The sequence below is a fragment of the Pseudoliparis swirei genome, chromosome 4 (genome assembly GCF_029220125.1).
Source record: "Pseudoliparis swirei isolate HS2019 ecotype Mariana Trench chromosome 4, NWPU_hadal_v1, whole genome shotgun sequence".
Taxonomy (NCBI): Eukaryota; Metazoa; Chordata; class Actinopteri; order Perciformes; family Liparidae; genus Pseudoliparis; species Pseudoliparis swirei.
Window position 1 is genome coordinate 4,486,646 of NC_079391.1, and position 26,498 is coordinate 4,513,143.

Consider the following 26,498-nt stretch of genomic DNA (forward strand, 5'->3'; position numbering starts at 1 on the left):
AGGAGGAGTGGCGGAGTCTCAACAGTGGGCGGAGTCTCAACAGGGCAGTGGCGCTGCCGGCAGGAATTCCACGACCCAGACCTCGATGATCCATCAGCAGATAGGATCTATGCCGTCTCATAGGGTCCGATGACCCTATGAGACGTGAAGTCAAAAGGACTCCGGGGAGAAAGCAGAGTTAGTAATGTGTGATGGAGATGAAAATTCATCCCTAAGGAGAAAAGAGGAGATAGGTGCTCAGTGCATCCTAAAACGTCCCCGGCAGCTATAAGCCTATAGCAGCATATCAAGGGGCTGGACCAGGCGAACCTGATTCAGCCCTAACTATAAGCTCTGTCAAAGAGGAAAGTCTTAAGTCGACTCTTAAACGAGGTGACTGTGTCTGCCTCCCGGACTGAAGGTGGAAGCTGGTTCCATAGAAGAGGAGCTTGATAACTAAAGGCTCTGGCTCCCATTCTACTTTTAAGACTCTAGGAACTACAAGTAGTCCCGCATTTAGTGAGCGAGCTCTAGTGGGGCAATATGGTACTACAAGCTCCTTAAGATATGATGGTGCATCACCAATCAAGGCTTTGCGTTAAGAGAAGAATTTTAAAGTGATTCTGTTCTCCCGGACCTGGAGTACCTAATGCTCATGTAATTTACCATTCTGGCTAACAAGGAGTTTACAGCAGTCACCGTAACTGCTGTGTACGACTCTCCGCCTCAAGCTAACACGGATTATAGCGCTGAAGGAACTCTATCAGGCGACTGAAGCGAGCAGGAGTCGCACATTCTGAGGCTGCTTTCATTGTGGCCAGCGGGGGACTTCAACAAAGCGGAACCGAAGAAAGTTCTCCTCAAGTTCTACCAACACAAAAAGCAACACGAGGGGGGAGCGGATTCTCGACCACTGCTACACTCCCTTCCGGGATGGATACAAAGCCCTCCTCCGCCCACCGTTACGGCAAATCAGTTCCACGCTCCATCCAACTACTCCCCGCCTACAGGCAGAGGTTTAAGCAGCAACCAATCGCTGTGAAGGAAGTGCAACGCTGGTCGGACCAATCGGAGTCTATGCTACAGGACTGTTTTGAGCGTGCAAGGATGGGATATGTTCAGGGTCGCGTCGGACAACAACCGTCAGAGTACGCTGTCCTCAGTCACGGGTTCATCAAGAAATGACCATAGATGACGCGTTGTTCCTACCAAGTCGGTTCAGGATTTATCCCAACCAGAAACCGTGGATAAATGGCGATGTTCAAGGCTGCACTCCGCTGCGTAACACCGCCTTTGACTCGGGAATATGGCGGAATACAAAGAGCTCACTCCATTAAGACCATACCGGCTCTGCCAAGCGGGAGTTCAGGAACAAGGTGGAGGAAAAGCTCAAGAGCCATGGCACGTGAGAAGGTGTGTGGAAGGGCTCACAGACAATGCGGACTTCAGAGGGGAAACCAGCGGTGAAGAGAACTCCTCTACACCTCCCACTCCCAGAAGCTGAGCCAACATACATTCTTTGCTCGGTCTCGGACGTGATCGGCAGCCCGTCAAGGCGAGCAAGCGCCGCCGAGGGAGAACCAGCCTGCTGATCATCTCAGAGGCTGGCGTGCAGAGCCTTCAAGCGTGGTGGACATCCGGAAGGCGGCAGGTCCCGACCACATCCCGAGCGCGCCCTCAGAGCATGTGCACAGACCAGTTGGCAGGGTCTTCGCAGACATCTTCAACCTCTCCCTGTCCCAGGCTGTTGTTCCTGAGAGCTTCAAGATGTCCCACCATTGTGCCTGTCCCCAAACACCCCCAAGGTAACCTCTGCCTGGAATGACTGGAGACCGTGAGCCCTCACCCCTCGATTGTCAGTAAATGCTTGAGAGGTTGGTCAAGGACTCTCATTTTGTTCCATGTTGCTCGTTACGCTGGACCCATGGCAATTTGCATATCGTCAAAACAGATCCACCCCACGCAATTGCCATGGCACTTTCACCACCGCCCTTTCCCCACCTGGAGGGAGGGAACTGTTGCAAAGTGCGAATGCTGGTTGTGGACTACAGCTCATGCGTTCCAACACTATTGTTCCCGTAAGCTCGACACCAAGCTCAGAGGTCTAGGCCTGCACTCTACCATGTGCAGCTGGATACTGGACTTCCCTGTCGGGCCGCCCGCCCAGGTGGTGAGGTGATGGCGGTACCACCCTCAGAGCCGCTGACCCCTCAACACGGAAGCCCCTCAGGATGCGCAGTGAGCTCTCTCTACCCTGTACACCCACGACTGCACGGCCATGCACAGCTCCAACGTCATCATCAAGTTTGCTGGCAGACACAACAGTGTTGGGGCTGATTACCGGCTTACTCTACCCAGAGACAGCCTATAGGGAGGAGGTTGGATCACTGGTACAGTGGTGCCAGGAGAACAGCCTGCGTCTCCTCACGCGTGCTGAAGACCAAGGAGCTGATCGATTCTTGATTTTACTGGGAGCCAGTGCAGAGCAGCTAGTGCAGGAGTGATGTGATCTCTTTTCTTAGTTTTAGTGAGAACACGAGCTGCAGCATTCTGGATCAACTGGAGGGACCTAAGAGATTTATTAGAGCAGCCTGCTAATAAGGAGTTGCAGTAATCCAGTCTTGAAGTAACGAACGTGAACCAATTTTTCAGCATCTTTTTGAGACAAGATGTGCCTGATTTTTGAAATATTACGTCGATGAAAGAATGCAGTCCTTGAGATTTGCTTTACGTGGGAGTTAAAGGACAAGTCGATCAAAGATAACGCCAAGATTCTTTACAGTGGTGTTGGATGCCAGGGCAATGCCGTCTACAGAATCCACATCACCAGATAATTGATCTCTGAGGTGCTCAGGGCCGATTAAAATTACTTGGTTTTGTCTGGGTTTAACATCAAGTTGCAGGTCATCCATGTTTTATGTCTTTAAGACATGCTTGAATTTTACAGAGTTGGTTGCTCTCCTCTGGTTTTATCGATAAATATAGTTGAGTGTCATCTGCATAACAATAAAAGTTTATGGAGTGTTTCCTGATAATATTGCCCAAAGGAAGCATGTATAAGGTAAATAAAATTGGTCCAAGCACAGAACCTTGTGGAACTCCGTGATTAACGTTGGTGGTTATCGGCGTCATCGTTTACAAATACAAACTGAGATCGATCTGATAAATAGGATTTAAACCAAATTAGTGCCGTGCCTGAAATGCCAATCGACTGCTCCAGTCTCTGTAACAGGATGTCATGGTCAATGGTGTCGAATGCAGCACTAAGGTCTAACAAGACCAGGACAGAGAGAGTCCTTTATCTGCTGCCATTAAGAGGTCATTTGTAATTTTCAGTCTCGGTGCTGTGGTGTTTTCTAAATCCTGATTGAAATTTCTCAAATAAACTATTATGATGTAGAAAGTCGCACAACTGATTTGCGACCACTTTCTCAAGGATCTTGGAGAGGAAGGGAGGTTAGAGATCGGTCTGTAGTTAGCCAACACCTCTGGATCCAGAGTGGGCTTCTTCAGGAGAGGTTTAATAACAGCCACTTTGAAGGAGTGTGATGCGTGGCCTGTTAGCAGAGACACATTGATAATATCTAATAGAGAGCCGCCAATTAAAGGCAAAACGTCATTAAGCAGCCTCGTCGGGATGGGGTCCAAGAGACAGGTAGGCGTGTTGAAGTAGAAACCGTTGAAGATAATTGGTCGGTTGATGGGAGAAAAGCCCTCAAATATACACCAGGGCATACAGCGGTTTCCAAGGCCATTCCACTTGAGGACAGATTGGCACTGGTTATGGGCAGGTGAATATTAATCTTGTCCCTAATAGTTAAAATCTTTTCATTAAAGAAGTTCATAAAGTCATTACCACTGAGGTTTATAGGAATGCTCGGCTCCACAGAGCTGTGACTCTGTCAGCCTGGCTACAGTGCTGAAGAGAAACCTGGGGTTGTGTTTATTTTTTTCTATTACTGATGAGTAATAGGCTGCTCTGGCATTACGGAGGGCCTTCTTATATGTTTTAAGACTATCTCGCCAAACTAAGCGGGATTCTTCGAGATTAGTTGAACGCCATATGCGTTCAAGCTTTCGTGACGTTTGCTTCAGTTTGCGGGTCTGAGGGTTATACCAGGGAGCAAACCTCCTCTTCCTCAGTCAGTGCGGTTACATGATGGTATAATTCGAATCTTGCTTTAGTCGGACTATGCTATCTTTTGGGGGATCAGCTGTTATCCCAATATACATGGCAGTGAGTAATTCGAATCATTGGCCGAAAGCATGTCATATCCGATCGATAGTGGCGCTGTTTTCATTACAACTCGTGGTGATACAGCCATTTCCGCTTGACCTCTTCACCACCACCAACAACAACATCAACATTTCGAGAAAGAACCATGAACTTTAGTATGTTCAACTCCTTCAATATATTAAGCATAAATTCTGTCTGCTCTTCGGTCCAGAAATGTGTGGTGACTCTTGTGTTCTCCATAGCGTTGTTTGCAGCGCCGCCGCTCCCATAACGCTACGGCGCTGCTGAGGGCACCAAGTCCTGAGGGCTCCACAAAATAGGCAACTAATAAAATCCTCATAGTTATAATAATTATAATGCGATATTATTTCAGTCTAGAAATATTAGGCGCCTTTTAACATGTATATCACAAAACAGGCAGAACAAGAGATGTTTAATCGCTCACAGCAACTCCCGTTAACACTTCGGTCGCATCGCTCTGCCGTGATGCGCCGACACATCCACACAGACCCGATCTCAGGGGCATCATGAGGAGTTATGCTTAGGGCACCAACATGGTTGTAGCGGGACTGGTTATTTGTTGCAACCTGGCGGCAGAAACAATTTATCGTCTCTTTCGACTTCCGGGTCACGACATGGGAGGAGGGAGGAGGCGGGCGGCGGATCTCGAGCATGCGCAAAGAGGCAAAGTCCAGTTCAATCGAATTCAGTTACATGCCGCGAGAGTCGAATTATCAACTGGATCGGACCAGCTATCCAGGGTGTTAATCGGACCAGTCGGACCGCACATAGTCCGACAAGGTGTTTACATGAAACGGATAATTCGATTTCAGTCGATAAAGCCAATATTTCGATTTGCGTCGCCGCTTTTGCTGTCTCTTCTTCTCTTCCAGGGCTAAGGTCCAGTGTCATTCTCAGAGAGCCCCCTCTCAACAAGATGATCAATGATCATCGACTAAACCAATAATCGATTGCATTGACGCACTGACTGTCTTCTTCTTCAGAGCTATCATCGGTCCGTCATTCTCAGAGCCTAGCAGCCTGTCAACAAGATGAATCAATGATGGACGGACTAAATTAGACCAGGAGTCCTCTGTTATATTGAGACGTGGTATCGAATCAAATACAGAAGGAATCGCTTCTTTAAATTGCTTCTAGCACTGTCAGTTAGACATCTGGTGTAGAAACTTTTGACTAACGGTGTACACTCCGGTAGTATAAATTCAAAAGTTATGAGGTTGAGGTCTGACAGAAGAGGGTTCTGTGGGAAGGCGTTCAAATGCTCAATGTCAACGCCATAAGTAAGAACAAGATCAAGCGTGTGGCCAAAGCTGTGAGTGGGTTTCTGTACTCTCTGACAGAAGCCAATCGAGTCCAACAAGGAGATGAATGCAGCACTAAGGCAATCATTATCAACATCCACATGGATATTAAAATCTCCAACAATAATAACTTTATCAGTTTTAAGAACCAAACTTGATATAAATTCAGAGAATTCAGATATAAACTCTGAATATGGACCTGGTGCCCGGTACAGAATCACAAATCGAATTGGCTGTAGTGTTTTCCAGGTTGGATGTGAAAGACTAAGAACAAGGCTTTCAAATGAGGTGTAGTGTAATTTTGGTTGAGGATTAATTAATAGGCTCGATTCAAAGATGGCTGCTACTCCACCTCCTCGACCGGTGCCTCGAGGAATGTGAGTATTAATATGACTTGGAGAGTCGATTCATTCAGGCAGACATATTCTTCATGGCTCAGCCAGGTTTCAGTTAGGCAACATAAATCAATGTGATTATCTGATATTAAATCATTCAGTAACACAGCTTTAGATGACAGAGATCGAATATTTAGGAGACCACATTTAATAGACCTATTTTGTTGCACTGCTGAAATAATGGTGTTAACTTGTATAAGGTTATTGTGCGACTCCTCTTCTGCTTACTTTTGATTTATTTAATTGAAGTGGCGTGGGACAGACACAGTCTCTACTCTAAAGTCATGGGTGGGTAACTGCTCGAATGGAAGAGCAGAGAAGGGTGTTAAACTACAACTCTGCTCCCGGTTCCTGATCTGAACCCTGGGTTGTCATGGATTAAGTCCGGTGATCAACTTGGTCATATTCGCAGAAATGAGACGCGCTCCTTCCAACGTGGGATGGATGCCGTCTCTCCTCATCAGATCAGGCTTTCCCCAGAAAGTCTTCCAGTTGTCTACGTAGCCCACATTATTCGCTGGGCACCACCTCGACAGCCAGCGGTTGAAACGACATTCGGCTATACAATTCGTCTGTCTGCAAATTTGGGAGAGGGCCAGAGAAAATTACGGTGTCCGACAACGTCTTGGCATAAGCACACCGATTCCACATTAATTTTAGTGACTTCCGACCGACGGGCTCGGCGTCATTACCACCGGTGTGTATCACAATCTGACTGTATCTCTGTTTATCCTTAGCCAGCAGCTTCAAACAAGACTCACGTCGCCCGCTCTGGCCCCGGAGGCCTGCGACTCTGGTCCGGCCGCTATTTTCACGTTCCTGACTATAGAGCTCCCGATAACCAGGGTGTGTTCCTCAGCGGGTGTGTCGCTGAGCAGGAAAACTGGTTCGAAACGTGAAGTGGTTGGTGCAGCGGGCTTCTGTGAACTTACTACTCCTGCGAACAGTTACCCAACCACCCGGCTGCGGTTACTGCCGGGAACAGCTATCAGCTGACTGTAGCTCAGCGCCGCTACGGAGAGGCGGGCTAACTAGCATAGCTGTCTGAGCTTCGATAGCGCGGAGCCGTGCATCTAACCCACTTAGACCTGCCTCCAACCTAGCAAATAAACTACACTTGTTGCATGTATCGTTATCATTAAGGGAGGCAGGGGGATAACTATACATGAGACACACTGAGCAAGAGGGAGCGGGAGGGAGAAGAAGAAGTCATGCTCGCTGTTGAGCTGGCAACCAGAGCTTACCGGAAGAGTGAGATGATGCGTTCAGGAGCAGCTGGGAAAATCATTTGATTCTTTCCGTTTGAGCTCTTCGTACCGCGTGTGCAGTAAAGTGCTCTATTAAGACAAATGTGTCATAGTTATAGTTTTTTTATTGCAAAGGTTCTATGTAAATATGTTTTTATTATTTATTTTTTAGAACAAATATTAACTACACTGAGCATGCTTAAGTAAGTAAGTAGTAAGTAAGTAAGTAAGTGTGTAAAGTTGATTTATTTTGCACTTATCACAGACAAAGTGTCCCAAAGTGCAATGTTAATTAAAACAATTTGGCAATAAAAGGGGCCAAAACATTTCAACAGTTAAAAGAGAATAGTACAATACACGGTAAAAGATGATGCAGTAAAATAAAAAAACAGAGAAGATAAAAAGCAGACCATATAATATTCAAATGAACAAAATGCAGGTATGTTTTGAGAAGGAGTTTAAATGATAACCACAGCTTTGGTGCTACTGCCTCAAAAGCTCGGTCACCAGATACAGATCGAACACAAACCACGTCGCATCATAACAAACAGAAAGTGAGCAGAAGAACTAGAGTACGATATTTCTTATTTTCATTGACTGCCGCAGAGAGAGAGAGAAGACATTTGAAATGTTCCAAACAATTACTTCTGATGGAGGAGATATAGTGGATAAGTACTCCACTGCTCTGCTCATGTGCTATAATCGTGTCTTCTGTGACTATCTATAGCCAGTGATGTAATAAATCACAGCTGTGTAACCTCTACTATTAAGGACATAAGGCTGCAGAGTAATAGATGGAGCAGGTTTGATCAATGGATCCATACGGGGCTTTGATATAATCACAGGATGGAGGAATGTAAATCTCACTGCGCACCGTTTAACATATTTATTTGTTTCCTGCCGTAACAAATACAACCGAGACGAAGTCAAGTGCACTCTAGCCGAGGTAAGTGTTTTCCAGCGAGGTGAGTCCACAAACGTCAACCCAGCATAAACTCCATCTCAATACTTTGCAGCGCACTAAAACATCACGGCCGGCGTCCCCCGACAACGTAATGTCTTCTGTTTTGATGAATCTCGTTTTTAGTTTTTTCCCCCCGCTCTTTTAACTTCCCGAACTTCAAACTTCACACGATGAAGACAGCTTTCCCGTATTGCCTCTTCGGATGTGTGACGATCGTTCGCCTTCTTTCCTCGTCACTCAAAGAGCAAATACTACATACTCCTTTTCACGCTTTTTAGGTTGTAATTGTTTATTTTGATTCTGTAGTCTTATGCTTTGAAGTAATACATATAGAAAGATATTAGAATAGGAAATATTAGGGAGAATATTATTATTATGAATGTATTATGAAGCGTAAGGGAAAGGGTGTTTTCTCTATGCAAATGTTAAACGTCAGTTAATGTATGTTGCATGAGAGTGAATGTTAGTTTGGTATTTCAGAAATATCGAAGCTGGTTGGAACCCGTGAGGTTACTTGAATCCGGAAAGTAATCTACTGGACTTTTATTGTGAAGGAACAGTTTAGTTAGCGGACCGGAAAGCCCCCCTGATCTGAATATAAAATAACTAACATTTGAGAACAGGGATTGGCTGTCATATGCTAATATAAGCGTCTGTACAGGTGACGCTCCGGTCTCTCGTTCGGTCCCGGTGTCGCGCAGTAAACTGTCCCCGGGTGTTTACAAGGGGAGGAGCCTGCGGGGCTAAAGGTCGGAGCGGAGCCGCGATCGCGAGCCTTGATTTTTTTCTTTAAACTTCTCCCCCATTAAATATTATTAACCTTAATTCACCGCATCCGGAGCCTGATTTCCATCATCGGCGAAGTGCCCAGTTTCTGAACCTTCATACGCTTCATCTCCAAACCCATTGGTACAAAAGTCAAAAGCATCACGTTATCCGAGATAGAATACCACGTGTGTGTTATGCAACAGTAATCTGTATATTTACTTTGATGCAGCAGACACAAATATACACTGGGCTTTTTTTTCCTCCCTCAGCCTCGGGCGAGACCCATAGCAACCGAACATATGAGAACAACGGATGCTCTGAGAGCTTAGAGCCAGCTGAGCTCGATAAATATAGCATGAGTTAATCTAATGTTGGTTTAATACACAAAAACGGCATAAATATAAATTAGGGTTTGAATATTGGAACTAAGCATTCACTTTTTGTATATATATCAGGCATGAAAACGGGTCAGGGGTGAAAAAGGTGAGAAGGATAGGCGCGCGTGGGGGGGGGTGACTTCCACGAACATCGATGTTGGACGTTGTATGATAATCTATAGGTCCTCCATTCTGACACCAAGTCAGTGATCGGGCCCTATAATAATCGTAATATTGTGTATAATATGGTCATTGATGAACCAACTTCCTTTTTTTGGGGCGTGAACAAGTCTTCAAGTCTTGTGCTCTGCTGAGCCACGAGTCTGTTCCTCGAGTCTGTTCTGCCTCTACCTGGTTGTCACAATCTTCGATACCATACCTGCCATAAATATCATGATACTGATACAATACCATAAAAACAGTATATCATGAATACGATACTGGTATATTTATCTACAATAGTAATAAATAAAATATCTTTATGGTTCACTTTTTACCAACTTTTTGAAAACTTAACAAATGGCAGTAATATTAGTATTAGCCTACAGCAAGATATTAATGAAACTACATGGAGCCATCATAGCATTGATTATACACTATGAGGCCGTTAGTCTGTATCTGACCAGAGGATACAGAGTTCATCAGGATGAGCAGCTGTAGAGTTACAGAACTTTACAGACTGAACTTAAACATTTCACTTCTGGCATCTTTTTTTATTTTTATTTTTAAAGCCGAAAATTCCGCCACTTAATGCCACTTGCTGTGAGCGCTGTGCAGTGCGTGCAGACAGCTTGACACAGAGCAGCGCGTGCACTCTGATCCCGAGCTCTTTTAATGAAGTATCGATACTAAAAATATGCTAATTCACATCGCTCTTAACGTACGGGTACTTTGTTCGTATCGCTACACCGTGCAGCGTGACAGCAGCAGATGTAGCGGACTAACATTCAAGCTAACCTAAACCACCAAACGCTGAAGACATCTTGACGCTGATTGGCCAAGACGCGACACGTCCATCAAAGATGTTTTATTGCGAAGAGCACCACACCACCTTTTCTCCGTGTCCCACTCCAATCTCATAAACGCCGGCCGAAAGGTGAGGGATTCTCATGCCTGATATATGAATATTAAAGGGAGATTTGTGTTATCAACATATTATTTGATAAACAGTTTCATATATTATCACAATCTAGAGATGACCACTAGCAGTGTGAGGCTGGAGAACAGATATTTTAGAGCATCCGGCATATCCTGTGATATTCATACAGCCAAAGTGTTGGGAAAGGCACCGTGTTATGGGGGAGTAATGATTACAGATTTGCCCCTCCCCCCCTGAGTGCAGCCCGAGCACACTCGTGCATATACGCACACACACACACACACACACACACACAAATAGAAACACAACCATGTTCTCATCGGGAGGCCTATTTAATTACTTTGCTTTCAGCCCTCCAAATTACCCAGGAGCACTTGGGGTTAGGCGAGCAAAAGAGAGTGATGCAAAGAGAGTGATGATGGCATCCGCCGAATTCCCACGGTGCTTTTAGAGCTCGATCTGCCCTGAAACCAATTTTTCAAGAGGGAAGACGTCGCTTCTCCTCGTGTTACCCACCATGCTTTAGTTTTTACCAGAACAGCACACACTCACGTCTAATTTTCGATTTCGGATTGGCCGCGAGAAATGAGGATGGAGAGAAACAGGATGGTGGGATGTGAAGGAGGGAGGGAGTGGTATTAGAGTGAGATGAAGAAAAACAGACATTAGGTCGGGATAGGGTTGTCACGAAACCAACATTATTACTTCGATACCTGCCGTAAATATCACGATATTTAGGATACAATACCATAATTTGATACGAAACCTCAAATACGATACGATACAGGTATATTTATCTATAATAGTGCTAAATATATTATTATAACTTCGATACGATACTTGCCATAAATATCACGATACCCGATACTTACGATACGATACCAGAATTCGATACAATACTGGTATATGTATCTATAATAGTAATACATAAATTATTATAACTTCGATACAATACCTGTCATAAATACCACGATAACCCGATACTTACAATATGATGCCTCAAATACGATACTGGTGTATGTATCTATAATAGTAATAAATATATTTTTATAGCTTCGATATGATACCTGCCATAAATATCACGATACTCGGTACTTACGATACGATATCACAAACACGATACGATACTGGTTTATGTATCTATAATAGTATTACATATATTATTATAACTTCGATACAATACCTGCCATAAATATCACGATACCCGATACTTACGATACAATACCAGAATTCGATATGATACCATAAATACGATACTGGTTTATGTATCTATAATAGGAATACATAGAACATCTGTATGGTTTGATTTTTACGAGCTTGTTCCTGCCAAGCTTTTTCAACACTTAACAAATGGCATTCATATTAGTTTTAGCCGACAGCAAGATATGAATAAAAACTACATGGTGCCATCATAGCATTGCTGATACACGGCTATGTGCGATACGTTGGGGCACAGGAGGGATATGTTGAGTCTTTTTGCAGCTATACTGTGATTCATGCAGCCATCGCGTCAGCAGTGGCTTGGTGTCTAGGATCTGTGATGAAGAAAGTGGAATAGGCGGGGTTGTTCATAAATTACTGATGAGGCATAATAAGCGCTTCTGTGAGAAACGCTGAAGCTTAAACAAGGTTTGAAGCCCGAAGCATTAGCTCGACCTGAAAGCAACGGTAACAAGGCAACGCGCTGCCTGCACTTAAATAACCCTGCGATCCCTCAACCGCTGCAATAATCCGTCTCGGCTGACACGACCGTCCATCACCTGGCACGGTTTACAACACCAAAAACAATCAATTGTGTCAACCCTTATATATTATATATATATAGTTTCCCCCTCTTTACTTATGTGGACATAATCACGAAGAAATCTAATCACTTAGAATCTAAGAAGTAAAAAGTATATATATGTCTATATATATATATACACTTTATACAGTACATGTTAGATTCTAACGTGTTAGATTTCTACGTGTTAGATTCTACAATAACAACACGTAGAATTTAAATATACAGGACTGTCTCAGAAAATTAGAATATTGTGATAAAGTTCTTTATTTTCTGTAATGCAATTAAAAAAAAAAAAAATGTGCATTTTTTTCATTACAAATCATCAAAAACTTGCAGTTTTATTTTTTTTATATTAATTAATATTTTATAGCTTAAGAAAAAAAACTAATCCTATCTCTCATACATTTTTTTAATATTTCCTCCAGACTAAAAAAAAATTTATAGCTGAGTGTTTGTGTTGTTCAGGGCTCAGGATTATATATATATATATATATAGGTGTTGTTATTGTAGCAGTGTCCCCCTCTTTACTTATGTGGACATAATCACAATAAATCAGAATAACAGGTTTGCAATATCAGTTGATTTGTAATGAATCAGAATGCAAGACATTTTTTGTTTTTTTAATTGCATTACAGAAAATAAAGAACTTTATCACAATATTCTAATTTTCTGAGACAGTCCTGTATATATATTTATATATATATAGATGTAAAAAATATATATATATATGATTTCTAAGTGTTGTTATTGTAGCAGTTTCCTCCGCCTTACTTATGTGGACAAAATTGGCGATGGGGGCAAAGGGATGTTGAAGAATTCTAGAAACAGCTAAATTGAGCTTTGTGTGGCTCAAAGAAAAGAAACCCGACGGTCGCCTGCCTTACGGGGACACGAGGAGGATCAAGAACGCAACGGCTGTGGGACATACGAGGTCGAGTCATAAGAATCACTGCGATGAGAAGAGTGGGAGAGAGACGGGAGGGCGAGGGGTGAAACATGCCCGGGGCCTTTTGGAAAAAAGGATATTTGTATACTGTATAAATTGCACACAAAAAAATACTCTTTCTATTTTGTTTTGTTTTATTGTATTTCAAGACCATTAAAAGCAGCACACTCTATCAGTGGTTCTTCTTCTCGCGGGTGCATGCGGACGTATTTCTGGACATCAAAGTAAAATGTGAGCGTTGTGTAATTAGAGGCTGATTTACAAAGGCAGCAGCTAATTACTGCCCAACACGCCGAGTGTGAAAGGCAAGCTGAGTCTGAAAGAAACAGTTTGCTGATTCAAACAGACTTTTAGGACCGACTCTGAGACCCCGTTTACACGATGGGAAAACGCATATATTTTCATGCGTTTTGGCCTTTCATTTACACAAAAACTGAGGTTTTATCACGGAAAACGATCATTTCTAAAAACTCCGGCCAAAGTGGAGATTTCTGAAAACTCCGTTTTTGTGTTTGCGTGTGAACTAGGTCAAACGGAGTTTTAGGTTGTTAAACGTCACAGTATGCGACTAAAAATACTTCACGTCATGTGAGCGTCCTGTTTACAGTTAGTTTGGCCGCTCCTACCAGGGTTGCCAGGTCTGTGACAAAACCAGCCCAATATCAGAACTCAAAATATGCCTGTGCCAAACCATATACACTGCTTTTAAAGTGTGTGTATGTGGACGTGTCCAATGTCCATGTGTGTACGTGCTGATCTGGAGTCCGTTTGGTAGGATTTGTGTATAAATAAATTATTTCATTTAAAATATGGATTTTTATTGAAAGATATTCATGTAATTTGCATGCAAAATAGGTCTACCCGAACCAGCGGACAAAAAATTCAACCCGCGGCTACACTTCAAAAGTAGCCCAATTCTGCGGGAAAACCGCGGACCTGGCAACACTGGCTCCTACGTCCAGTGTAGACTGCCTTCATTTTCGTTGTCAGGTGCGCCCGAGTTATTTCCTCCTTGACATGAGGATACTCCTTGGAGGTCTCGAGTCTTGAGAATTCTGATTGGTTTGCATGTCTTTATCCTTCTCGTTACACTGCCGACTACAGGTTTGGCATAGTTATGGCGCCCGGGGGCGTATTTATGCGGGTTCATATAAACAGAAACTTTTTTGAAAACAACCTTGTGTGTACGACGTTATTTTTGAAAACGGAGGGGCAGAAATATATTCGTGTTTATATGTGTAAACGTGGCCTGACTCACTGACAATTAAAACTCACTAAAGCAAACTATAAGCAAAAGATAAAAAGGTGTAATCCAAAACTAATATCTGTACTTGTATATTTTGCTAAAATATCTGTATTCGGATTTCTACCAAATCGTGCGATTATTACGTGGAGATGTTTTGAGTATAAAACAGTCGAGTTCTTCCGTGGTGGATGGCGGAAATGATAACTGTTTCCACGGAAGCAAAGCAACGGACATAAGCCACGCCCCCTCACCAAAAGCACAAATAGTCGGTCGAGTTAACTCAGTTGTCAGTTCTGTTTTTGAATAAAGGGTTGGAAATAATTAACGTGTATTTATTTTTGTTTATCCGATTCATCGATTTATCGAAAATATTAAAATTTAAATAGTCGTTGACTTGCAGCCCTAATCTAGTGTTCGGAAAGTTTCAGCTGGTGTTTGTTCGTCTGTACCTTGTGTGTTGACTTGTTTGTGTCCGTGTGTGTTAGAAAGGGAGAGGGACACATTATTGGATGGACGGGGTCACGGAGGAGGGATCACGAGACTGTTTCTGTGTGTCCGTGATCAATTCAATCGGATCGAGAGTTTTTCCCGAGCAATTAATCAATCAAACTTTAGGAGCTCGATAGTCCTCCAAAAGCTCAAATACAGCTGAGGAGACTTCTTTACTATTTTTCCTCTCTCCTTTTCCCTCGTCTCCTTCGCTCTGCCGGATGTAACGATGACAGATGGGTTGAGGTTGAAAGAGGCCATAGATCAAGGGTTGGTACTCACGTCATGGCCTGATAGATGGACTCCACGCCGTATCTCATGGCAAACTCATCCACTATCTCCTGGGACACGTCGTCGAAGTAGACCTTCCACGCCTCGTCCCCTTTCACCTGAGGGATCTTCACCACGCCGCTGTTCTTCACCTCCGTGAGGCAGTGGAACAGGTTCTGAGATGTGAGAGAGGAGAGGTTTACGGCGGTGTCACCGTGTCACGAAAAAGGAAAACGGCAAATGAAGACCTTGATTTTTTCTTTTTACAACGCTCTTTAACTATCGATTGCTGAACAATCTTGTCTTCAAAAACGTAATGCTTAGAGCTTTAATGGTTGCATGATTTATGTTTTATGTCTCCGACATGGATGTTTTTATTGTGTCCATTTTAACAGAGTTCTCCCTTATTTTATTTGCTGAGTCTTTTAAGAATTTGTGAGTCTTCTTTTTGCATGCCTTGTTAGTACTTGACAATGTCTAAGAGTATACTCACTATTCTCACAATTAATAGTTTGTGCACCCTTTGGAAAGTGTAAATATTGTATAAACATTTTTTATGTTTTTAGGTTTGTTTTATGACGTCTGCCTCTTGGACTTCAGATGGAAATATAGCCTCTTGGCTAATAACTCTGGCACATTTACAGAAATGTGTTTATTAATGTTAACTGTCCCTTTATTAAATAAACCAAAGTACAGCTCCCCAAAGAAGACAAAGACTGAACTGATTGTGCCTCACGGCAAACGGCGTGATGGTGGTTACCTCGTGTAAACAGGTGTATTGGCCGTGAGGAGGAACCACGTTCTCCTCCCCTTTCATCTCCACGCTGATCTTGAGTCTGATGGCACCGGACACCGCAGACTTGTCCGTCCTTTTATCTGTAACACACGACCACGCCGGGGTTAGCCACACACGGAGAAATACCTGAGGAGTAGCTAACAAGTACAAAGCTGCATTTTTGGGTACGTTAGCCAAAATGTATGAAATCAAAGGGAAGTTTATGCTAACGTTGCAATCTCTATTCCGAGACATGCAGTCATATTTCAATGTTCTGTATGATGTAGCACAATGTAGACCGGCTTGAGTCTCTTTTTCTTTCTCATGTAGCTTTCTGATTTGTGTGTAACAAGTTCGGCATGACATTTTTTCACCAAAATAGATGATTTATTGTTGTTCTTTGTGTGTCGTACACTGTGTCTGAATATCACGTGTACCAAGACATTCAGTGGGTACAGGAAGTATTCATACCCCATTAAATGTTTCACTCTTTGTTTCATTGCAGCCATTTGCTAAAATCAAAAAAGTTAATTTGATTTCTCCTTAATATTCACTCAGCGCCCCATCTTGACCAAAAAAAATCTGAAATGTAGAATTTTGTGCAAATTTATTAAAAAAGAAAAGCTAAAATATCACTCGTCATAAGTGTTCAGACCCTTTGCTCAGCATTGAGTAGAAGCCTCTTGAGCTCCTACAGCCATGAGTCTTATTGGGAATGATGCAACACGTTTTTTTTCTGTCAAGATGGGGTGCTGAGTGAACATTAATGAGAAATAAAATGAACTTTTTGGATTTTAGCGTGAGTGAACATTTTAAAGGGGTCTAAATACTTTCCGTACCCACTGTACAACTGAAACATCTACAAAGAAAGTGAAAATACATTGTTATGTTGTTGAAAAATAAACAAAGAAAAAGATATAGAAAAAAAGATGATGATATAGCAAGTGAAAGACTTATTAAAACAATATTTTCGAAAAGTTGTTTTGCATTCAGATGAGCTTCAGCACATATGGACTAACTCTCAGTCACTAAGCAACCTTGTTGTCCATCTCCATAGAAACCTGTTTTATTAGATGAGTTATGACACTAAAAGAGAAAATACATGCACGACAACATGATAAGTTACATCATATCTTCGCTCACAGATCATGCAATTTTAATGTATGAGAAATAACATGTGTTTGCAATACTACTGGCTATAATGCATGGGCTGTGGGTTCGGGGGGAACAGAGTTCATGTCATGCACGTGTGTACGTACTGCACAGTATATATGCACACGTGTGTTACATTCTCATATTCAGCCACACACAGAAAAATAATGGTTCTTAAATTGTTCTTTAAAAGACTTTGTGGTTTTCGGAAGAACCATCACCTACTGAAGAACTATTTTTTAAATTTGAAGCACCTTTATACGTTCTTTGAAGAACTCTTTAAGGAAATGCTTCTCTAAAGAACCCTGGTTTGAACGGTTCTTTGTGGAACTATAAATGGTGCCTTAAAGAACCATTATTTAAAGGTTCTTTGAGACACCATTATAGGTTGTTTGAAGAACTCTTTAAGGAAATAGTTCTTTGAAGAACCCTGGTTTGAAAGGTTCTTTGTGGAACCAGAAATGGTGTCTTAAATAACCATTTGTTTAAGGTTCTTTGAGACACCTTTATTGTTTCTTTGAAGAACTCTTTCAGGAAATGGTTCTCTAAAGAACCCTGGTTTGAAAGGTTCTTTGTGGAACTATAAATGGTGCCTTAAAGAACCATTATTTAAAGGTTCTTTGGGACACCATTATAGGTTGTTTGAAGAACTCTTTAAGGAAATAGTTCTTTGAGGAACCCTGGTTTGAAAGGTTCTTTGTGGAAACAGAAATGGTTCTTCTATCGCATCACTCCGAAGAACCATTTTCGGTTCCAGATGGCACGTTCATGTTTCTGTGTGCCTGCAGCCACAGGCGTACCCTAACCCTTCCTGACAGGTCTGAACGCTAACGACTGCGCCGCTGCTGGGGGTTCGTTGTAACTTTAAATGCCTCCCCTCTGTGTTTTTTCATGTACAATTAATCGACACCGTATTAAAACGAGGGAAAGTTCCCCCGACCGCCAGCTCGGTCCAGAGACACGGACGATTGAAAAAAATAATGAAGTGACGAAGCGATGGAGAATGTAACAGAAGCTCCATATTGGAAGAGGAGCTGAAGAGGAGCTGAAGAGGCTGAACGAGCGGAGCAGCCGGGAGGGCGGACAACCACACCGGCAAAAGGGCTTTTTAAACATTCATGGTGGACATTTAAAAAAAAGGCAGAGAGCAGCAGTGGTGGTCAGGGGTCAAGATGGCCACAAATTGCTTCCTTTTAGCCGGAGAGGCAAACAAAGACAGCGAGCCTCGCACCGCTAGTCCAAACACTTAAACAGAAGTGGGACGGCAGATTCAACCTCATGTATCGTGGAGATACTCGTGATGGTTCAGAGGGGGAACTGTGCCCACGTCCAATCAAAGCTTGCATTCAGATCAAATTTAGATCAATTTAGACATTTTAGGTATCATCAGGTATCATATCTATGTTGTGCTGCAGCGGAAAAAAATCTGTATACTGTACATCTCAAAGATAACACATCAAGTCAACATGTTATCGTGATAATAACCATGGTGAGAACAGGTAAAGGTAGAACAAAATATGGGTTTTATTCACCCAATAATAATATAAGAATAAATAAATAAGTTCCACATAATTGCGCCACATACAACATGGTGAGTGGCTCTTTGGGTCAAGAGCCACTCACCATGTTGTATGTCGTAATTTAAGTTCGACTATGGCGCAATTATGTGGAAATTATTTATTTATTTTTATGTTGCACTGATTTTATTCCCCATCTTAAATCCTTGTATATATTTTTGGTTGAAAAATCCATATTTTTGTCCACCTTTATCTCCTCTCTCTATGTGTATACCCTGGTTCTTCACATCATGGGTAACTGCTAACATTATTATTATTTTAAAAACATTTTTTTTAAAGTAGGCATCAATTAGACATTTCAGATAATTGACATTGCACATGTAGATTTTTAGATGCTCAGTTTAGTTATATACATATTTAGAGCAGAGAGAATTAAATACAAAAATAAAACCATGTATAACTCGGGAGTGATCTATTCTCCATTGTACATTCATTGATTTATGAAAATGAAATCAGGTCTATGAGGTGTTGCGTATGAAACCCATTTCCCCCAATTTATAAAAAACGGTTCCAGTTTGTATTTGCTAACATCATTTAGAGTTCATCTCTTTATCTGCTTGAGCTGGAATGGGTAACATACCCAGATTGTACCAGACGTCCATCTCCCCGCTCAGCGTGCGGACCTCGATGATGGTCTGGCCCAGGAAGTCGTCCGACTCGCGCTTGAAATGCTGCTTCACCCTCGATTTGATGTCGTCGTCCTCGTCCCACACGCGCACCTTGATGCGGTCGGTGGCGTTGTGACACTCGCTGTCGATTTTTTAGGAAGACGATTATGTCAGGTCAAAAAAAACAATCACGGCTACACCGACGCACACAGCTACAGCTTATTTATCGTCGGGGTGCAGTGCTCAGTTGAGCGTGATGACAGTCCAATGCATGAATACACATTCAGAGACCTCTTTGAACCTTATGGACACATACTGCATGGAGGACAATTTTTTGCCCAAAGTCGGATGACAAATTGTGTGCATTTTGTGTATGATTTGAGTGTGTATGCTTAGCATGCATATGTGGATGAGGGCCCTCTGCTTGGAAGACACTGCATGACCTTCACTCTGCGACTATATACACTACCGTTCAAAAGTTTGGGGTCACCCAGAAAATTTTGTGTCTTTCATGAAAACTCACACTTTTATTTATCAAATGAATTGAACATTTCATAGAACATATAGTCAAGACATTGACAAGGTTAGAAATAATGATTAATATTTGAAGTATTAATTTTGTTCTACAAACTTCAAGCGCAAAGGAAGGCCAGTTATAGTTTATATCACCAGCATAACTGTTTTCAGCTGTGCTAACATAATTGCACAAGGGTTTTCTAATCATCCATTAGTCTTCTAAGGCGATTAGCAAACACAATGTACCATTAGAACACTGGAGTGATCGTTGATGGAAATGGGCCTCTATACACCTCTGGAGATATTTCATTAGAAACCAGACGTTTCCACCTAGAATAGTCATTTACCACATTAACAATGTACAGTGTGTATTTTTGATTAATGTTATCTTTATTGAAAAAACAGTGCTTTTCTTTGAAAAAGAAAGACATTTCTAAGTGACCCCAAACTTTTGAACGGTAGTGTATCTGTTTTACTTCTAATGCACGCTAAAATATGGAAGCCTGTTTCTGTATTGTGAGAAAAAAATCATAATAAAAGTCATTATGAGATAGTATCTCATTATTATGAGATAGTAAGTTATAATTATGAGATACTATCTGATTTTTATGTGAGAGTAAGTCATAATTATTAGATAAGTCATTATTATGAGATAGTAAGTCAAAATAATGAGATAGTAATCTCATTATTATGACTTACTCTCTCATAATAATCAGATAGTATCATAATTATAACTTACTATCTCATAATAATGAGATACTAAGTCATAGTAATGAGAGTTAGTCATAATTCTGAGATAGTAAGTCATTATTATGATATGCTAATTCATTATTATGATATGCTAATTCATTATTAGGAGATAGTAAGTCATTATTATGAAATAGTAAGTCGAAATAATGAGATACTATCTCATTATTATTAAATGCTAAGTAATTATTATGAGATAGTAAGTCATAATTATGAGATAGTAAGTCATAATTAGGATTTACAGGATCCTAATTTTCTTCTCACAGTGCGGTAACGGGCCTCCAGACTAATATATGCAGAGAATGACTGCATCGCATCCATATCATGGATTTATTTGTTTGTGAAAGATTAAAGTCCGGCTCTCCGCATCAGTGCAGCCGACAGACGTTTCACAATAATGACTCTTGCTAAATAGAAAAAGAGAAGTGGCCAAAGCACTCAGCTTCAGACGTGGGGTCAGACGCCACGGCTCCGGAATTACAAAGCGACGGATTACATTTGGTTCTAATGACTTCTTGGGTGCCACAGTATCTGTAGCATTTGTGTGTTAACTAATCCCTTTTTTTCCGGGGGACGCACACCGGTTGCTGCAGTGATCTGCATCCTCGTTACGATGTTCACAGAGCCACCACCGGGGGCGCACTACAGGTGAGGAGGAGTGTGTGTGACGCCGAGAGAGGACATGTACCAATGCACACATAGAACATCTCAGGACTATCGACTAAAATCTGTTTTTAACAATCTTTTATGTGACCTAGAACTATAGACAGATAGCACCAAACAGAAAACTGTCCAACATATCACAGCATGATGAGTAAAAGTAGTTTAAATAAACATCTGCTGTTACTTTGGTCCTGAAGGAAATGTGATGCTCAAAGTGAAGCAAAAAATATATATATTTATATATATATATTCTCTATCCTGGTCCTGGGTTAAGTTCTACAGCTCCTAAAATTACATTTAAATAATAATTAATTTCAGATTTCTGTTGCTGTGCTTTAAAAAAAACACTGACTTTACTTAGCAAGTCTAAACCGGAGTTCTCAAAGACTGCACACGTTGGAAAAAACTACTGATTTGAGCGGTTGAAACAGTGTTTAAAATTAAGTTAAAGTCTCCTGGAAACTTAGAATCATTCCTCACTTTGACAATCTGATGCGTGTTTACCAGAACGACCCACCAGCTGCATCTCCAAACCCTCTGCAGTGCATAGTTGGTGTAGAAGACGTCATAACTGGCAGTAAAAAGAGTAGTTGTCGATGTATTTGCTAAAGCTTTAATATACCCTTGAAAAGAGGGTTCCTAAAATCTTACTGAGGACTTTCCAGACGGATACAGGATGTCAGAATCGTAGAGAGAGCAACTCACAAGTAGAACTTCTCGTCCCAGACCGGGTTGAGGTTGCCGAAGATGGTCTTGGTCCTGCGTTTGGTCTTGCCCACCTGGACGGTGACGTACGGGTCGCTGGAGCCGGTCTTGTCCTTGGCCTGTAAACCCTGAGCGCTCATCACTGGAGACGAGACGGAGGGAAAAGGAGTGAATAGTACGGTAATAACCACGAGCAACACACGTGAACCAAGGTTACTTATCCTGGAGTCAAACTGTATGGCCTATAGGGCTTTTTATTTTTTTCCGTTAATTGTTGTATTCATTTCAAGAGATAATTAATATTAATATGATTTTTTTTCTGTTTCCGGTTACATTACTTCCGGTTATTCCGGTCAATAATGTCCGGTTCTAGCTGAGTAGCACTTATCCAACTTTGGAGCAATGCTAAAATGGATATAAGAATGGTCAACTAATTTTTGGTTTTCAAAAGGATTATTTATAAAACAATTTTTGAGGGTTATAAGTGTGATTGAAAACGTACGTATATGGAAGATGTATGTGGATCTATATATATTAGGGCTGTCAATCGATTTTAAAAAATTAACTAATTAATCGCACATTTTGAAAATCATTAATCGCGATTAAAAGTTTTTTTTTCTTCTAAAGACTAAATCTTCTAAATGAATGAGTAATCACTTCAGACAGCGTGTATTTTAGACACTTGTTTAATTGTATTCTTTTTTAAAGACAAAACTTCACACAGAGCTGTGTTTTCAAAGAGGCTCTTACCTATAAAGTGCCAGTGAGGTATTTAATATCGTGGATGATAAATTGTTTCTTCAGTGAAACATCCAGATTAGTAAAAAAAAGAAGTGCATTTGAGACCCCATTGGTCCTGTCATCTTTAACACTGAACAACAGCAGAACAAGTGGCCTTGGTAAACCCCACCATTCTATCAGGGTGAGGCCCCGCCCCCCTGTCATTTTCTCTATAGCGCCAGATTACAGCAGAAGTAATGTACGGTTCTTTCCTTCAAGACGTCTTTGTTCTTTTATTAAACTAAACATCTGTTGTTGGTCATCTCTACAGCAGCATGTCATTCTGTCTCCACGTGTCGGTCACTCTTCTCTCTTCGTCTCGCGCGCCGCAGAGCTCCATGCCGGCGTGTCTGCGCGAGCATCGGGCGGAGCAACAAAAAAAAGTCCCCTGCACCTTCGGCCCCACGTCACCGACACGGCGCCCTCTGCTTCTCTGTGAATATCGAGGAGCAGACGGGAGGAAGGAGGCGGACTGCCGCGGCTTGACACTCAGAGGAGTGCAACAACTTCAACGCACACCGGAAGTAAACAAAGTTGCGTTAATTGCGTTAAAATATTTTAGTGCGTTAATCGCGGCCAAATTAATCGCATAGATTAACGCGTTAACGCTGACAGCCCTCATATATATGTATATATTATTTATTAATTTTATTTTGTTCTTTATTATTTTTCTTTATTTTATATCAATTTTCTGTTTTATTTTATTATAAAAATGTAGGATAGGAATACATAAACATTTTTTGCTTCTACCTTTTCATCCTTTCTGTTTTGTATATTATATAGAATAATATTGTATCGCAATGATTGACTGAATAAAATACAACAACAACAACGTATGTATATATGTTATTTCACTCAGAGTCATATTCATTTGAGTTTGAGGGACATTTTACAGTCTCTCAAAATCCCAGTCATGCATCTACCTCGGTTTTTTATTTTTGTGCTTACTCGTCAGTTAACTGAGTTTTATTTCTTTCTTTCTCTGGTGTCGGGCTCCTCGGCGCCGGCAGCATCTCGCCAAGAGCCGAGCGACTAAGCAGCTCTTTGGTTCCTTGACAGGAGCCACATTTAATATTCTTTGTGTTTATGTGACGTCTTAATTAAAGCCGTGATTTATTTATTTCTCTACATCCAAACTACAAACTAGAGGTAGAAACCATCGCTGTGTGTGTGAGTGAAGACCGCAATTTAGAATCGTACCTGCGCACGCACACACACACACACACTCACACAAAGACACACACCTACACAGAAACACAAACACACACACAGAGACAGACACACACACAAAAAGACACGCAAACACAGATAAAAAGACACACACACAGAGACACAGACACACACAAACAGACAGACAGACAGATACATACAGACACACACATACACACAAAAGAAACAGACACACACACACAGAAAGACACATACACACACAAAAAGACACACAAAGACAAACACACAGAGAGATACACACACACAAAAAGACACATGCACACACAGAAACAGACGTACATTCAAACTCACACACAGACATACACACAGAGACACACACACATCGACACACAAAGACAAACACACAGAGAGACACAGACACACACACAGAGAGACACAGACACACACACAGAGAGACACACAGACACACGTACATTCAAACTCACACACCCAGACACACACACAGACATACACACACTGACACACACACAGAGACACACACAAAGACACACATACACACACATAGACACACACACACATATCGACACAGAAAGACACACACAGACACACACACAGAGACACAGATACAAAGACACACACACACTAAGACACACAGACACAAACATACACACACATAGATACACACACACATATCGACACAGAAAGACACACACAGACATACACACACAGACACACACACAGAGATACACACACAGACCCGAGACACACACAGAGACACAGACACAAACATACACACACACAGAGGCACACACACACAGACACACACACACAGGGAGGTGCAGAGGAGAGAGACAGTAGTATTTCACCGCGCCATAAAAGCGAAAAAGGACACTGAGGCATTAATTATGCATCACGACAGTCTGAATAATTCAGGCTGGTGTTTCGCCCTCAGCTCCATGCTGACGCGAGGCGGAGGGGAGGAAGTCGAGGCTCCGAGGGGCGCGGCCTCCCGCTCCAGGAGCACCGACCAAACGAACGGCCGCCGTCGTTAAAGCGACGCGCGTGCGGCGGCGCGGTCGCTAATGCTTCGGAAACAAACAGAAACAATCGGAGCGCTCGGCCTCCACCGCTCTGTGGCGGAGCGTCGGACGAGGAGATTTTTTTTTTTTTACTCTAAATTGTCTGGGAGCCATATGCCGTCACCGGAAGAGCCATATATGGCTCGCGAGCCACAGGTTCCCGACCCCTGGACTAGAGCGTTGCCAATCGTTCGCAGGAGGAGATACGATAAGCAAAGTCAACGTGCAGACGCGAGTGGTTGCCAATGACGCGAAGAGAAAAACTTTCAGACATGCACACATAGACACACAAACAAACACACAAAGACACACACCTACACAGACAAACAAAAAAAGACAGACACAAAGACACACACATGTAGACACACCGACATTCACACATAGACACAAACACACACACAGACATGCACACATAGACACACAAACAAACACACAAAGACACACACCTACACAGACAAACAAAAATGACACAAAGACACACACACAGACAAAAAGACACACACAAAGACACACACAGACAAAAAGACAGACACACAGACACACACATAAATACAAACACACACAGGGACACACACAGACACACATACAGACATACAGCCACACACAGAGACACACACATAGACACACAGACATGCACACATAGACACATATACACACAAACACACACAAAGACACACAGACACAAAGATATACATAGACACAGACACAAACAAACACATACATACAAACACACACATAGACACAAACACACACACACAGACATGTACACATAGACACGTAGACACAAAGACACACACCTACACAGACAAAGAAAAAAAGACAGACACAAAGACACAAACACGTAGACACATAGACACAAACACACACAGATAGACATAGACACAAACACACACACACAGACATGCACACATAGACACACAGACATACATAGACACACACACACAAACAGATACACACAAAGACATACAGACATGCACACATAGACACACACACAGACACACAAAGACACACAGACATACAGACACACACAGACATGCACACGTAGACACACACACAAACATGCGCACGTAGACACACACACAAACATGCGCACATAGACACACACACAGACATGCACACGTAGACACACACACAAACATGCACACATAGACACACACACACAAAGACACACGTGTCGTCCAGGAGCAGATTCCGGTGGCGATCAGATATTTTCTAATTGGCGTGACGCCGTGATGTTGCACACCGCACAGAAACAGAGAGGCTCATGGTCCTCACGGCCGCTGAGTGCAGCAGAGTCAATGTCCGTCTGTCTTTATTGAACAAACGAGACGTAAACAACAACTCAATAACGATATTTTAAAACGGGACGTTCGATACGCCCGTGGGAAATTGACCCCGGGTCTCCTTCATGTCTCTTAATCCCGCCGTCTTCTCTCCGTCTCGTTCCTCCCTCTCTCGGAGTCATTTGTTCTCTTCCCCCTCCCTCCCTCCTTGTTTCTGTTTCTCTGTTTCGAGTGCAAGGTGAGCAATGAACGAGCCGTTGCCACGGCGATAGATCGTCGTCCCCGGCGTCGAGGTTGCAAAGCTCAACTTTCTTTCT

At 42.2% G+C, this 26,498-nt stretch overlaps 1 protein-coding gene across 2 annotated transcripts in view; it reads right to left on the minus strand.

Annotated features, from left to right (window-relative positions):
- The window catches only part of LOC130193219 (protein unc-13 homolog C-like), a 153,777-nt gene that overhangs the window by 90,889 nt on the left and 36,390 nt on the right, over positions 1–26,498 (minus strand). For both annotated transcript variants that reach the window (XM_056413662.1, XM_056413663.1), the window contains 4 exons: positions 21,870–22,011; positions 19,211–19,380; positions 15,887–16,002; positions 15,139–15,302 (listed from right to left, as the gene is read on the minus strand). In XM_056413662.1, the coding sequence (XP_056269637.1) occupies positions 15,139–15,302; positions 15,887–16,002; positions 19,211–19,380; positions 21,870–22,011 (592 nt within the window). The remainder of the gene's footprint in view (positions 1–15,138; positions 15,303–15,886; positions 16,003–19,210; positions 19,381–21,869; positions 22,012–26,498) is intronic.